Source organism: Lucilia sericata, unplaced genomic scaffold, assembly GCF_015586225.1.
Source record: "Lucilia sericata isolate MDLA Ls3-8-SP2 unplaced genomic scaffold, ASM1558622v1 Contig000531F_arrow, whole genome shotgun sequence".
Lineage (NCBI taxonomy): Eukaryota > Metazoa > Arthropoda > Insecta > Diptera > Calliphoridae > Lucilia > Lucilia sericata.
In genome coordinates, this window is record NW_023994543.1 from 41,989 (window position 1) to 58,310 (window position 16,322).

The window sequence follows — 16,322 nt, forward strand, 5'->3', positions numbered from 1 at the left end:
AGAGTAATGTAAGCTTATAAAAAATGGTAAAGAGAGAGAGTGGGATAGATAGACAGAGAGTGCAAGCACCTTAAATTGAAATGTAAACAAAACGTAGTAAAAAGATGAAATACAGAATTTTTCTTTTCCACAGATATGTTTATGTTCTGCCTAAACGAGTGTAAAAGTGTTGGTGTGTAAGTTTTATTTTTTTGTTGGGTTTTACGCGCCCTTTTGTTTTTGTAGATAAATGTATGCGTTTTTTTTTTGGTGGTGCAGTTTTTAGTATTGTTCTTGTTTTTAATACACATAGGGAACATAGTGAGATAATGAAACGTTTTTATTTTGAAGAGAGTATGGGGTATTTTGTTGTTGTTATATGTATTTTATATTGAAATGAGTGGAATTTATTGCTCTTCGTTACGCTTTGTTGTTCGTTCGTGTGTTCGTTTTCTAAAGTTAAACAACAACGCAAACAAGCACAACACAGCCACTTCTTGTGTGTTTTTAATATTTTGAAAATGACAGTTTATTTTTAAACTTGGTGCGCTTCAGACGTTGTAAACGGGCAATAATAATAAGTAAATAAATATAGAAAAAAATAGTATTGCATTGAAGTGAAAAATAAATTGTATTTAAAAAAAATGTTTAACGCACAAATGCAGTTTAAAAAATAAGCTGAAAAAAATATAAACAAAAAAAAAAAATTATAAAATTGTTTATAAAAAAAAAACAACAATTATTTGTAAATAATAAACAACCAAATCAAAAAGCCATTGATAATGGCTTTTAAACAACAATTAAACATTGATTAAAGTTTTTGTTTTTTTTAAAACAAAATTTCTTTTTTTTACAACTAAACAACAACAAAAATTTGTGTGTGAAAAGGTTAAAGAACCTTAATTTTTACCAAAAAAAGTATAAAAACAACAAAATTCTGTGTTTAATTAATATTAACAGAGAATAAGAACAACAGCTACAACAACAACAAAAATTTGTGCTGTGTTTCAAAACATAAACAAACAGCTAAAACAACAACAACAACTACAAAAGTAGCAAATATTTTTAATATAAAAAAAATTACTCTTTGTGAAATATTGTGAAATTGAAATTAATATAAACAACAACAACAACAGAAATATTCATAAAAAAACAGCAACGAGCTGAGAATAGCAAGGATTACCAAGCAGCTCGTTTAATTTTTTTTCTTTTAATTTCTGTGTCTGGTGTGTAACTGGATTATTTCCTGTTTCCTACGCTCATCAACAAACGACTTTTTTTTTGAATTTTTTTTAAAAATTTTCATCATTTATCATCTTCATCATATTTGAACAAACAAAGGCCTCCTCATGAAATGTAAAAGTTGGTCTAATAAAATCAACAATTTTGTTGTGCGCCGATTAAAGTCCATTAAGGTAAATAAATAATTTTTTAAATTAAATATTTTGGTATTGTTAATACCACTTTGTGTATTATTAAGTTTAAAAAGAATTAATTAATTTTTGCACATTTTTTTTGTTGTTTTGCTTTGATATTTTAGAATTTAGGTTTTTAAATTAATTTGATTTATTTTAGTTTTCTTTGCATTTTTTTCTTTAGTTTTAAAGAAGTTTTAAAGAAAAATTAAAAAAAAATAATTTTTATAAAGTAAAGTTTTTGGCAAACAAAAAAACAAAAATGTAGTTAAAAAGAGTTTAAAAAAGTTATTAGAAGTTCAATTTTGTTTTAAAATAGAAATTTCAAAAAAAAAAAAAAAAGTATCCAAAATTTTAAATTTTTTTTCGAAATTTTAAGTCTTTTCAAAATTCCTGAAAAATTTGAGATTATTTTTTTTTTTTTTTTTAATTTAAAATTTTCTTCAAACAGAAAAATTAAAATTTTTGAAAAATTCTTTTTATTTTTTAAAAATAAATGCCTTAAACTTAATTTTGGAAATTTCTTCAAAATTTGAATATTTCATAAGTTTGAAAATTTCATGAAATTTGGCAAATTTATTTAAAATAATATTTTTTTCATTATTTGATTTAATTTCAAAATTTGAAATTTGAAAATACCTTCAAAATTGAAAAATTTTAAAATTTCTTTAAATTTCAAAAATTTCTTTAAAAATTTAAAATTTTTTCAAAATTTTAAAATTTCTTCAAAATTTGGAAACTTTGAAAAATTGTTCAGAATTTTTATAACAATTTACAAATTTTTGTTTAAAATTATCAATTTTGTGTATAACAGTTTTTTTTATGAAAACTATAGTGTATAACAGTTGTGCATAACAGTTTTCTTTATAAAAATATAACAGATTTCTCTTTGGAAAGATTTTGGTATAACTATAGAAAATTGTCAGTATAACAATTTTTTACGGAAAAATTTCTGTATAACAGTTTTCTCTATAGAAAAATGTCAGTATAATAGTTTTCTTTATAAAAAATGGTGTATAACAGTTTTTTCTGTAAAAAAACAGTTTTTTTATAAAAAATTATCAGTATAACAGTTTTTTCTATAAAAAATTATCAGTATAACAGTTTTCTCTATAGAAAATTGTCAGTATAACGGTTTTCTTTATAGAAAACAGTTTTTCTTTAAAGAAAATGATCAGTATAACAGTCTTCTTTATAGAAAATTATCAATATAACAGTTTTCTCTATAGAAAATTGTCAGTATAACAGTTTTCTTTATAGAAAATTATCAGTATAACAGCTTTATTTATAGATAATTGTCAGTATAACAGTTTTCTATATAAAAATTGTCTATATAACAGTTTTCTCTATAGAAAATTATCAGTATTACAGTTTTCTTTAAAGAAAATTTTCAGTATAACTGTTATCTCTATAGAAACTGTTCAGTATAACAGTTTTTTATAGAAAAGTGTATGTTAAAGCGTAACCTATTTATGAGATTATGTGTATTACAGTTTGCTCTATAGAAAATAGTGTTTATAACAGTTTTCTCTATAGAAAATTTTCTGTATAAAAGTTTTCTTTTCAAAAAAAAAAATAGTGTATGTAAACAGTTTTCCATTACAAAAAGATTTGTATGACTCTTTTTCTTTACAGAAAATTTTGTATATAACAGTTACCGTTATAATAAATTCAGTTTTAATAATTTTCTTGTGTAGGTATAACAGTTTTTTGTAAAGAAAATTGTGAACACAACAGACATTTCTAAAGAAATACCAAATTAAGCGTATAAACAAGCAATTAAACTTGAATTAATTAAATAAAATTTTAAAATTCCATTTTTTTCATAAAAAAATATGTTTACGGAAATTTTTTCGAAATTTTCAAAAAAAAATATACACAAAAAATTCCTTTAATTTAGATTTTTACGTTAATTTAAAAAAAAACTTACAAACAATTCCAGAGAATTCCCATTAAAATACTTCCAAAAATGTTAAGTACTCTGTAATTTGAAATGACCTTTAGACAAAAACAAAATAAAGTAAAAGAGAAAATTTTAACAAGTGGAACATAAGAGAAAACATTAACATAAAAAACAAACAAAGAGTAAATTAGAAAAAAAAAACAACAAAAATATTGATTTTCCCCCCTACAACAATAATGTTTTGTAAACAAACTAAATAAACATAAGAAAATTATTAAAAATTAATAACAACAACAAAAAGAAACATAAAATATTTTCTGCTGACTTAAGCAACAAGGAAGCGTAATATTAAACCCCTTGTTTTGTTTTGTTATTTTTTTTATAGAAAAATAATGACACTTTACTACAAAAACAACATAATAATAAATGAAAATATAGAGGCCAATTTAAAGTAAAATAAAAAAAACAACAACAAAACAATAAAAAATAGACACAAGAAAGGCAAGCAAGAAAGAAAAAAAAACCTCAACAAAAAAACAATACTGCCAGACATACAGACAGTTAAATTGTATGGAAACGAGTACACCAAACGAAACGTCTACAACTGAAAACAAAAACACAGACAACACAAACACACACACACATACACACACTTCTACTAACAGTAGTATTAAATAACACTGGCTGTGCAAAAAACAAAACAAAAACAAAATAAAGCACTAAAAACGATGTTGAAAGTAGAAGAAGAAGAAAACCAAAACAAATGTTATGTGAAAAACCAAAATAAACAGAGAAAGACAACAAGAAAGAAAACTTTGTGAGTTTTTGGAGCAAGAGAAGATGAAATTAACAAAAGCTACAAGGGAGGGGAGGTTAGTAGTTTTTGTTTTGTTTTGGTTTTCTTGTTTTAGGGGTGATAAACAGTTTAATTAAATATAACAAAAAAACAAAATACATACACAATATTTTTTGGGTAAACAAAAGGAGTTTTGGAAAAAAAGTGCGTAAATAATAATGCTTTCGATTTGATTTTGTATAATTAATTAATTAAAAATAATTTGTTTATTATTTTATTTATTTATTTGGTTTGTGTGTGCGTGTTTGTTTAGTACAAAAAATATGTTGTTTTTTAATTTCTTTGGTATTTTTCTTTATGTGGCAAAACAATAAAGCCAAAGTGAAAGGTGTTTTTATTTGTTGTTTTTTTGTTTGTGTTTTATTTTGTTAAATTTTGCTTGTTTTTGTTGGTTTATATTATTAAAAAAAAATATGTTAACTATTTTCTTTGGTTTGTTTACAAAACAACGTAAAAGATACCTATCTTTCTAGTTATTGTTTTTGCTTTAATACCTACGTAAACAAAATAACGTTTACACCGAGAGAAATTTAAGATTTCTTGATTTGCAAAGTTTTTTTTGATAATATTAATAAAATCCTAAAATTATTTAAATAAACAACAAATTTTTGTAAAATTTTCATTAAAATTTTCCTTAATTTATAAACAAACATTAACGAAAACAAACAGCCAAAAAAAATTAACAATTAAGTAAACCAGAATATTTAGTATTTTTCAAAATATTTTAATTTTAAAACGACACAAAAACACACAATTAAGTATTTTTGTTATTTTTTTTTTATATTGATTTTCAAAGTAGAATGACAATGACCTCAATAAAAACAAAAACATTGTTGTTTACGTTGTTTAAAATACAACAACAATAATATAACCAACACAGAAAAATTATATATAATTTGTTTAAATTAAAAATAAAAACCAAAATTTTTAATTGTTTAAAAACATTTATTAAAACCCAAAAATTAAACTTAATTATTGTTTATTTACTTTTATGACCCCCTGTACACAAAGTTTTGATCAAATATTTTTCTTTTGTTGGATCTTTTGTTGGAATTCATTCATTTATTTATTACGAAAATTAACAACAAAAAAAAAATACCTTAATAAAAATGATTGATTATGTTTAATGTTGCTAAAGATAATAATTGTATTTGAAATTCCCACCTCTTATTTTTGTTTTGTTTTACTAACTCCCTCTTCTCCCCCTTCCATTACCAACAATTTAAAAGTCTTGTCTTGTGTTCTCTTTAGTTAAGGCGGCTCTCCATTATATTGTTTTTTTTTCTATACATTTTATGCTTGTTTTCTTCATTACCAATGTTGTTGTTTTTTGTTTTCTCGTCTTTAGCTTTGTTTAATGATACCGAAATGTAAGATGCTTTTATTAAGGTTTGTTTTTGTTATTGTTTTCATTATATGCTCTGTACTGGCCCCATACTTCCTTCCCTTCCTTAATTTTTATTCACATTGCTTAAACATTGCAGAAAGAATGAAAACAATAACAACACACATAACTATTAAAGCGCCACACACAGTTATTTTTAAAACAACAACAACTATTATGAATATTTTTTTTATACAATTTTCACAGTGTATTTCTCACTGTTTTAATGTTATGCTCCACGCTCTCAAAACTTGTAAGCTCTTTTCGTTTACTTGCTCCACCATTATAGTAATGATAATTTAGCGTTTTTTTTAGTTTAGTGTTTCATGTTTTACACAAATGTGACATTTTCTATAGACTTGTTTATAGAGTAGTCAATAGACTATATTATAGACTAGACTATAGACTAGACTATAGACTAGACTATAGACTAGACTATAGGCTAGACTATAGACTAGACTATAGACTAGACTATAGACTAGACTATAGACTAGACTATAGACTAGACTATAGACTAGACTATAGACTAGACCATAGACTAGACTAGACTAGACTATAGACTAGACTATAGACTAGACTATAGACTAGACTAGACTAGACTATAGACTAGACTAGACTATAGACTAGACTATAGGCTAGACTATAGACTAGACTATACACTAGACTATAGACTAGACTATAGACTATACACTAGACTATAGATTAGACTATAGACTAGACTATAGACTAGACTATAGACTAGACTATAGACTAGACTATAGACTAGACTATAGACTAGATTATAGACTAGACTATAGACTAGACTATAGACTAGACTATAGACTAGACTATAGACTAGACTATAGACTAGACTATAGACTAGACTATAGACTAGAGAAAACACTGCAGACTGCACTATAGTCTACTTCATGAACTATACTATGCACTACACTATACACTACACTAAAGACTACGCTATAGATTAGTTCATAGACTTGTCCATAGAGGAGTCAGTCGCCTAATCAATAGTCCTCAGACTTGCATATGTAGTTCCTAAAATAGACGAATAGTCATGATAGATAGAATCAAAGAATAAACAAGAAGTGAAACGCTGTCATTTTTTTACAACAATAACATTACGCTCTTCTCACAGACGACATTGACATTGAATTTTTGTTGTTTGAAATTAAAACTAAAAAAAAAAACAATGTTGTAAATTTTCGTATGGTAAACGAAAAAGATATTTCAAATAAATAATTTATTTTTTCAATATTATAGATTAAAAAACAAATAGACGTGTTTTTAAAATGTTTATAGATAAAATATGTGCAAAATATCTTAAGAAACCTTTCAAAGTATAAATTGAAATGTAATAATTTTTTTTCAATATTTTTCAATACTATTTTTTGCAACTATGTTGACTTGAGAATTCTACTAATACATTCTTAGAGTTAGGTACCGGATGACAGTAGACTTAGGTACTTTTGACAACAGTTTCATTTCTTATTTATTCTTTGGATAGAATCATCGAATTTTGACAGTAGATAGAGCAGATTTTAATGTAATATATTGTTAACATTGTTCTAGAAAGCACGAGAGTTTACGAGAGCAAAAAGAAACTGTTATTTCTAAATTTGTTTTTGTATTATAAAATGGGGAGCTTATTTTTAAGGTATTTGTGTTGTCTTTTTTTTTTTGCTGTCGAGCCGGGGCAGGGAACACAACATATTTTTCTCATAATATTAAATGTTTGTTATCAGTGTTTGTGTGTCTGCTAGTAAGTATTTGTGAGTAAAAAAAACGGTGTATAATATAGCTGTTGTTATTGTAGTATATACACACAGGTCGGTTGGTCGTCATCATCGTCAGAGACGACGTCGTTATATACATTCATTCTTGATTAGTTTTTTGTGGCGCTTACATTGAAAAACGGCATATTAACTCAATAAAAAGAATACAAAACTAAATTAATTAAAATATTTTAGAAAAATTACAAAAGAATGCAAATTCTATTTTAATAAAATAAAAAATTTCGAAAATTTAAAAGAAATTATGGTGTTCATTGTAGTAAATTTATAATAAAAATAGCTGAAAATTTTGTGTTTTTATGTTTTAAAAAAGTTACTGCTAAAAATATTATGTGATATTTAAAAAAAATAGTAAAAAAAAAATCAATGTCTAATGAAAAAAAATCACCGTTTGTGTTTGTTAAATTATAATTTAAAATAATTATGTGTGAAAATTTTCTTTAAATTAATATCTCAAGAAAAATATTTTATGTTATATATAATAATATTTCAATAAGTAGCAAAAAAAATCTAAATATTTTGATAATAAAGGAAAATTCCTTCAAATACTAAAAAAACAACAACAACAACTAGAAAATTAAACGAATGCCGAACACCAAAAACCGATTATAAAGTGTTATTTAACCAGAAATAAAGAAGACAGAGAGTGAGAGAGAGAACATTAAGCATAAACAAAAAGCTCCCCTTTTTTTTGCCTTCAATACAGAAAAGAGAGCAAAATAGATAATATGCAGGGAGCGCAGAGCATAAAATGTTGAAGAAGAAAATAAGCTAAAGCCATAAAATAATAGGCTCCAATTACTATGTACTCTATACTAGGGGACGTTTTTACTATTATTTTGACGCATTGCAGTTTGAAATTTAATAAAAAACATATATATAATAAAAACAACAAACACAACAATAAAAATAATTTAAAATAAATATTAGACAAACAAAATTCTTGTTTTTTTTTTCTATGCTCAGCAAACAAACCCGTCTCGTCTACTCTCCTATTATAAAATATGTGTGTGTGTGTTTTTTTATAACCTTGAGCAACAGCAACAAAACTACTACAATAACAACAACAGAGAGTAAAAACTACAGCAAACTAGTAAAATTTCATTCATAAAAAAAATTTGTAAAATAAAAAATACTTGAAAACTACTACAACAAATTTAAATCTAATAAAAAAATAATTAAAGAAACCTAGAAAAAATTTGTTTAAATTTGAAAAAAACAATATTGTTGTTTTACTCGTTTAAGCTAAAAATAAACAACCGTTAACATTTTTTTTGTTTTCGCTTTTTTCCGCTCTCTATAAAATTGTGTTTGTGTATAACAGTACCCCAAAAAAACGTTATAATCTCTTTGTTTACATCTCGAAAATATATAACAATAACAGCAACAAAATAAAGAAAATTTCCTATTATCAATTATAATAATAACAAATATGCAATTTATTGTTTAATAAACAGCTAGAGCAAAAAAGAAATTAAAACACCAAAAAAGAAAAAAAAAGAGATCAAAATATAATAACCACAATAACAAAAACAAGCAAAAAAAGTATACGCGTGTTAACCATAAAAAAATAAAACAATAACAACAACAAATCTATTTGCACTGTTAAAATTTATATTTATTTGTGGTGTTAAGTTGAGTGTGTGTGTATGTTTGTGTATATTGTCATTTTTTTTTTGTGTTCATAAACAACAACCTCCAGCAAATTCTAGCTAAACTTGTTAGCCTAGCATATTGTTGTTGTTATTTATTAAAAATTTAAACGAAAACAACATAAATTTAATACAAAACTACATAAATAATAAACAAAACAAAAAAATTACCAAAATATTTTACTCTCTCGCTGCTCTCTACTTTAATTAAAACTAATCAAAACAAAAACTAGAAAAATTTACAAAAAAAGTCGTCCTAGAAATAAATTTGATGGGAAAATTACAACTTTTAGAGGTATTAAAAGGCAGCAATATATTACTATATTATAATTTTAATAAAAATTAGTAAATTTTTAACAAAAACTAAATTCTAACCTTAAATTTAAGTTTACAAGGTTAGGTTACACTTTTGCTTGAAATCTAAAACAAACCTACAAAAGCAAAACAAAAGTACAATAAACAATTATTTTAAAAATATAGGTACTTATTTTAATGATATTAAGATAAATTTTCATAGTTTTACTAAATTGTTAATTAAATTAGTTTTGTGCATAGTAATACATACTATTTACTTTTTTACACACAAAGAAAAAACAAAAACCTCTAACCTTTAACAAAACAATAACAAACCTTCAAAACCAAAACAAACATTTTACCTATAAAGTAAAAACAAAAACAAACATTAAGCAAAAATTACCTAATTTGTTATTAAACGGAAATAATTTCTAAATTTAATAAAATTTTCATAATTTTTTAATACAATTTGTCACTTTTTTTATAGCAAGAAGAAAATTTTGCAAATGTTTGATTACACTATATTTGTCTCTTTCCCTCAACCTTCATTAACATAACAAGAATAAACCAAAACATAAACAAACTAAAACCTAGAAAAAAACTGTGTGTCCTTAAATTTTTTAAGAAAATTACAATTTTAAAAGCAAATATCATTGACTTTTTATTAATTAATAATTTTTTAAGTTAAATTGTTTATATTTTATTTAAAATGGTTAGGTTTTTTGGCTACAGTTAGTAAAAAAACAAATAAATGTGCCGTCAAAGTGAAGTTAGATTTGGATAAGAAAAAATTTGTGTAAATGTTTAAAATTTGTAAAATTTTGTGTAAAATTATAATATTTTTTAAATAATTTTGTATTTATTTTGAGATTTGTGTTTAAAATAATGAATTTTTAAAGTATTTCAGCTTAATTTTAAGAAAATTTGGAGTTTTAGCAAAATTTCCATAACCCACACTTACCACTTGTTGTTTATGTTGGAAAAATGGTTAAATTCTTTTGTCCGGAAGCAAAGTTTTTTATCATTACCTTAATCAAAATTTCAAGTAATTTTGCTTAATTCTAACATATTTAAGACCTAAAGTCAAGTTTCCCTTATACGCTTACGATTTGTAGTTTATTTTCGGTAAAAGGCAATATTTTTGATGCGGAAGAGCAGCTGCTTTACCTATAGACCTTTTACCACCTGTTTAATCTAACTGATAAGTTATGTATTCTTTAGAATCCGTCCGTTATGCAGAATTTCTATTTGATTAAATTTCTGATTTCCATTAATCATGCCATAGACAAGTAGATCATCCTTGATCACATACAGTTTACAGACCGACGGCTAAGATAATGGTATTTCGAAAGCAGGAACTTCTGGCATTATAAAAGCTGCTTTGCGAGACTTTTTTCCCTTAAATTAAAGGTTTTTAATGGCAATAAGATCAATCATTCAAATCTAGGTTTAGTTCATTCCTATTTACCTCGGTTATAGACAAGTACTTGATGGTACTAAAATTCTTTTAAATCAAGTGTTCTTAAAAGCTTTTAGAAAAAAGTTTTAGTTTCTGTTTCTTATATTCCACTGACCTTTAAATCTTCTAAATCAATCGTGTTTATTTAAAAATTATCAAAATTTTGTTGCTAATTGAATTGTCTTAGCTTAACGAAAATTTTCCTTTCCCTACCCCAAAATTTTGATAAAAGTTTCGAAAAATTTTAAGTTTTCCTAAATAAATATTTTGTAAATTAATATAAACAATAATTTAAAATAACAACAACAACTTCCCTGCCTTTGAAAAACGTTGAAAAAAAGAATATATAATATTTTTATTTATTTATTTACTCTGACTGACGTCTATAACTGTCTAGACACATAATTTTTTTTTTTCGTACATTTTATTTTAAATAAATATAATTTAAAATTGAAACTGTCATGTTTGAAATGTTTATAAAATGCAAACAAACACAAACACACACACTTTTTGTCATTGTTATTGTTGCTTTATTTTTTTTATTTTTTTTTTTTTTTGTTTTAAATGTTTGCTAAATTTTTTAAACATTTGAAAATTTTTATTTAATTTTTCTTTTTGTTATTCTATACTAGACATTAATTTATCTATATATTAAATAAAAACAATTTAAATTGTTTTTGTTGTTTTGGTATATAAAGAAAAAAATTTCAAATTGATGCCAAGTGTTTTTTTTTTTTTTTTAATTTTTATTTTAGCAGCAAGGTGGTTGGTTTCAAATGGGATGCTAAATTTTTTATTATAGTTGTAGCAGATAAATAAACATTTATGGTGTTTATTTAAATAAAAAAAGAAATTGTTTATTTCAATAAAATATTTGCTAAATTGTGGCAATTTAATAGATATTAAAAAAAAGTAATTAAAAAATTATTCTAGGTTTTTTAAATAAAAAAATATTTAAATATTTTAAATTATTAATAAAGTTTTTTTATAACATACAGATGTTCTGACTAAGCTGTAGATAAAACTATACTCTCTTTCAAATTAATGATAATCTCTAGCAAACAAGGCGTCAGTTGGCCCGTTCAATTTTAGCTAATAATCATGCTGATGTGATGATGTTGATAGAAAAAAAACAAACACTTTTTTTATAGATGTAATATAAATAAAAAAATGCAAAAAATACTAAATAAATGCAACATTAGCAGCCAAAATCTAAAGGTGCAAGTGGCGACGAAGAGCCTCTGTGCCAGATTTGTTGTTATTTTTTACAACAATTTACAACCCAGTCAGTCATTCATACGAGAGCCAGTCAGCCATCTAACCAGCCAAGCAAACAACAACTGTTTGCCGGCAGCCTGACTGGCTGGCTGGCTGACTCTACTCTACTCTTGTCTACCTACTCTGCTGCTCTGTTGCTGTTGCAAACAATGATTCTAACTTTTGGTTATTATAGCTGATTATACCAGACCTTTTTATAGTAATATCTATTTTATATTTATGCAATTGCTGGCAATTGTTGTTTTTTTTTTCTCTATCTATGTATTGCTTTCTACACGATATTAGCTAAAAATAAACTTTAAAAAAACACCCACCTAAAAACCATTAAATTGAAAGAAAAGAAAACCGAGTGGCCAGGAAATGTTTTTGGCCACAAGAAGTTTATTATTTTGGAAAAGTTTACTTATTGTTGGTTGCAGTAGGTGTTGGTTTTAAGGAAATTATATTGTTTACTGGCAACATGCAACACTATTTTTCTTGCATGCAATATTAAATTTAAACAAAAATTATTGAAATTTTATTTTTTTTTGCAAATTGTTTTTCTTTTACTTTTTTATTTAAAAAAAAAAGAGAAATTTATTTGTTTATTAGGTGGTTTTTATTAAAAAATTTTTATAAAATTATTAAAATTTTAAAAATATAAAGGAAAAGATAAAAATTTTTTAGGTTAGTTTAACCAAATTCGAAAATTTTATAAAAAACTAAAAAAATTTTGAGAAAAATTTCTTTAAAATACTTAATTTTTAAACTTAAAGCTTCTCAAATTTTTAACTATTTTAACTTTTTCTATATATTTAACATAAAAACTTACTTTTTTACTATAAAAATAAAAAAAACAAAAAATTTTTGATTGATTATTAAATGCGCCGCCAAAGATCTTAAAGTTTTTTTATTAAAAGCTCACACGTTTTGGCATTAATTTGAATATGTCAGCTTTTTGTTTTATTATCTTATTGTGTCTAATAAACACACACTTTTGCGTAAAATTTAATTTATTTCAAGGACTTGTTAGTTGTTATAACAAATACATTTCATTTTTGTTATATTTTTTTTTTCTACAATTTTCGTTGGTTTTCTGTTTTTTTTTATAAACATTTTTTTTTTAATTGCTGTTTATATTAAACAATTTAAAGTTTTATTTGTTTATTTGCTAACTGTAAACAAAGAAAAAAAAAATTCGCACACACATTTGAAAAAAAAAAAAAATGTGTTTAAAAATAGTTTGAAAAAATTTATAAATAAAAATTATGGCCACAGATTTATGGGGGAGTTTTTTTGTGCTCTTTTTTTTTCAAACAATTAAATTGATTTTTAAGATTTTTTATTTGTTTTTAAAATTAAAAGAAATTTTTTGAGTGTGTGTTTGTGTGTTTACTCATAAAAAGTTATTAAAGATTTCTCAGCAGTTAAGTGTTAAAATCAAATAAAAATCTTTTGCTTCAGTAGCAGCAGCAGCATGAGATCATAATTTATTTATTTTCAAACTATGACACAGTTTTTTAAAAAAAAGAAAATATGAAAAAAAAATTATAAAATTTAAATCTAAATAACTTTAGTTAAATAACTAATTTTGTCTTAATTTTATATAATTTGAAAGTAAATCTCAAAACCTTTCTAAGGATATATGAAATCTGCTAAAATCTTGTCTAGTTTTTTAATTACAACACTTTAAATTTGTTAGTTTTTTCAATATTTCAAAACAAATTATTTTGCTAAAAGTTTAAAATATTTTAAATTTTCTGTATATCATTAGAAAACATTAAGACATATATAACTTTTCTAATAAAATATTTTAAATTCCTTTAGTAGTTTTTTAAGTTTATTAACTTTTGCCCGGTTCTTTGTGCCACTACTACTTTAAAGTTACTGGTTTTTTCAAGTCTTTGTCTTCGTTTTTTTTTCTTACAAATACTATACTATACGCTAAAAGCTGTTAAACTCTTACTAACTTAATAAACTACTAAACAAAAAAGTTTAAGAGATCTACGTCATTAATGACCTCTAAACATTAACTAGATAAAAATCATAGAAAATTAACAAAACATACAAAATGCCGCTGATTTAAGGCCATTTTTTTTTTTTACAAAGAAAACAAAAAACTTTCGATGTTGCTTTTTAAGCAGCAAATCAGACTCTTTGACGGGCTAAAATACAAAAATTTTGTCTAAAATTAAAAACTAAATAAATTTAAATATTTTTATTATTTTACCCCCTAGATTTGTTGAATTTTTAGCTTAAGATTAAATTTTGTTATTATAAACACTTGTAAATGTTAAAAGCTTATTATCACTTAAGATTAAAATTAAAAAAAAAAACTTTCCTATTAAACAAAAATACTCAATATAATAATACTATTTTCTTTTTCTACTCTACTTTTAGAGTAACGGTCCACAACAACAGCCCACTAGTTCAAATTGTAATACAACCAATAGCGCTCAGCAGCAACAATATCTAACAAATTGCTGCAGCAGCACAATGCCAGCAATGCCCAAAGAAAAAGCCACAGCAGTATCATTAACCGAAAATAATTTTAGTGAATTAAAATATAAAGAATTAGCAACATCCGCTGCAGTTGTAGCTGCTACTGCGGCCTCAGCAGCTGCGGCTGCTATGGCTTCAACGGCCACTGCTGCCTCACCAGTTGTTAGTACTAATTCACCTTTAACAACTGGTGGTAATACTACTACAACAACATTACGTCAACAAAATTCCTCCACATCTTTACATCAACAGCAGCGTAATTTATGCGGTTGTGGTAATGCATCTGCCACAGAAGTTACTATGAGAACTAAATATATGACTAATGGTGAGTGATGTTTCTTATTCTTTTATTGAAGATCTTTCTGCTTAATTTTTCATTTTACTTAACTTAAAGCTTTTCCCTTTTAAACTCTCTCTCTCTGTTTCAGGACACTCATCACCCATAGCAGCAGCTATCGCTGGTGGTGGTCACAACTCTAACAATTCACCCTCCTCCTCACCACATCGTTTATCCACAGCCTCAACAGTCAGTGGCTTTAGTAGTAATAGCAGTACATCTTGCTGTCGCATACGTTTTAATCAAACAGCAGCAACAGTTAATGGTGAAACAAATAATATGGATTATTCTACTACACCACCACCATCATCTGCACCCATGTATACCTTGTCATCAACTTCCTCAATATCCTCTAACGCTTCCTCCGCCTCAGCAACAACAACAGCAAATACCTTAAATCCAAATAGTTCAACACCACCAACACCTATAGCCGTTACACCACCAAAGAAATCACCCAAAGATTTTATATTTGGCAAATTTATAGGCGAGGGCAGTTTTAGTAATGTCTATTTGGGTGTTGATATCAATACAAAACGTGAATATGCAAGTAAGTAAAAAAATTTATATGTTCAATGATAAATTGCAGAAAAAAAGGGCAAAAAATTGCAAAATTTTGCCAAATTTTCAAAGGGCAAAAGCAAAAATTTGAAAAACTTAAGAAATTTTAGAAACTTTTTTGAAATAAAAGGAAGATAATTTCGCTACCAAAATGGTGGCATATAAAATTGTTTAATTGCAACTTCATTCTGTCCTGATTTGTGCAAAATATTTCTCTAAAATCTTACAATGATTTGAAAACTTCTTTTTGACATTTTATTATTGTAATAAAGATTAGCAGGAATCTTAATATGTTAATTAAATGACTGTGATTGACATTAAACAACCTACAACTTTACAATCTTAAACTAAATTTACATTAGAAATATTTATGCTAACGTCAATCGTTAATCCAAATAGGCTTTATTGGTCAAAAATTTCGCATTTTGTGACGTATACATATAAAACACTATTTAACAAATAAATTATTTTAAATACAGCAATTTAGATTCATAAAATGGTCTATAAAAATCATAATACAGACGTCATAGAAATTTTTTAATAAATTTGACAAGATTTTTAAATACAATACCAAGAAAAAGAAGCCGCCGCCAGACCAGACAAATGCAAAAAAGTTGTTGTCAGTTAAAAAAGGTATAAAAAAAAGAAAAGAAATCTAAAGAGTTTCACACGAAATTTGAAGCAGATTGTGTAAACACGAGTAAAATACCGTTTACTAAACACAAACTACAACAAAAAACCACTTATTAAATACTCCAATTAACCCTTTAAAGAGCTTAAAGTTATATAGTGGGACTTAAAGAAGGAAATGAATTGAAATAGTTTTAGTTAAATAGGGATTTGTAAAGTTTTTTTATGTGGATTTCAATTTACATTAAAAGTATCAGGTCTCCTTGACGCCTTTGTTAAAACTTCTTCACTTGACCCATTACAGGGTTA

At 25.0% G+C, this 16,322-nt stretch overlaps 1 protein-coding gene across 3 annotated transcripts in view; it reads left to right on the forward strand.

The window, feature by feature from the left end:
- Positions 1–16,322, forward strand: part of LOC119605901 (3-phosphoinositide-dependent protein kinase 1) — a 49,154-nt gene that overhangs the window by 13,488 nt on the left and 19,344 nt on the right. Inside the window, exons 1-3 of one of the 3 annotated variants that reach the window (XM_037959247.1) lie at positions 511–1,394; positions 14,387–14,813; positions 14,917–15,372. In XM_037959247.1, the coding sequence (XP_037815175.1) occupies positions 1,329–1,394; positions 14,387–14,813; positions 14,917–15,372 (949 nt within the window). In that variant the 5' untranslated portion in view covers positions 511–1,328. Of the gene's footprint in view, positions 1–510; positions 1,395–7,413; positions 9,272–14,386; positions 14,814–14,916; positions 15,373–16,322 lie in introns of those variants that run through there. The other 2 variants (XM_037959248.1, XM_037959249.1) reach the window with 2 other exon arrangements.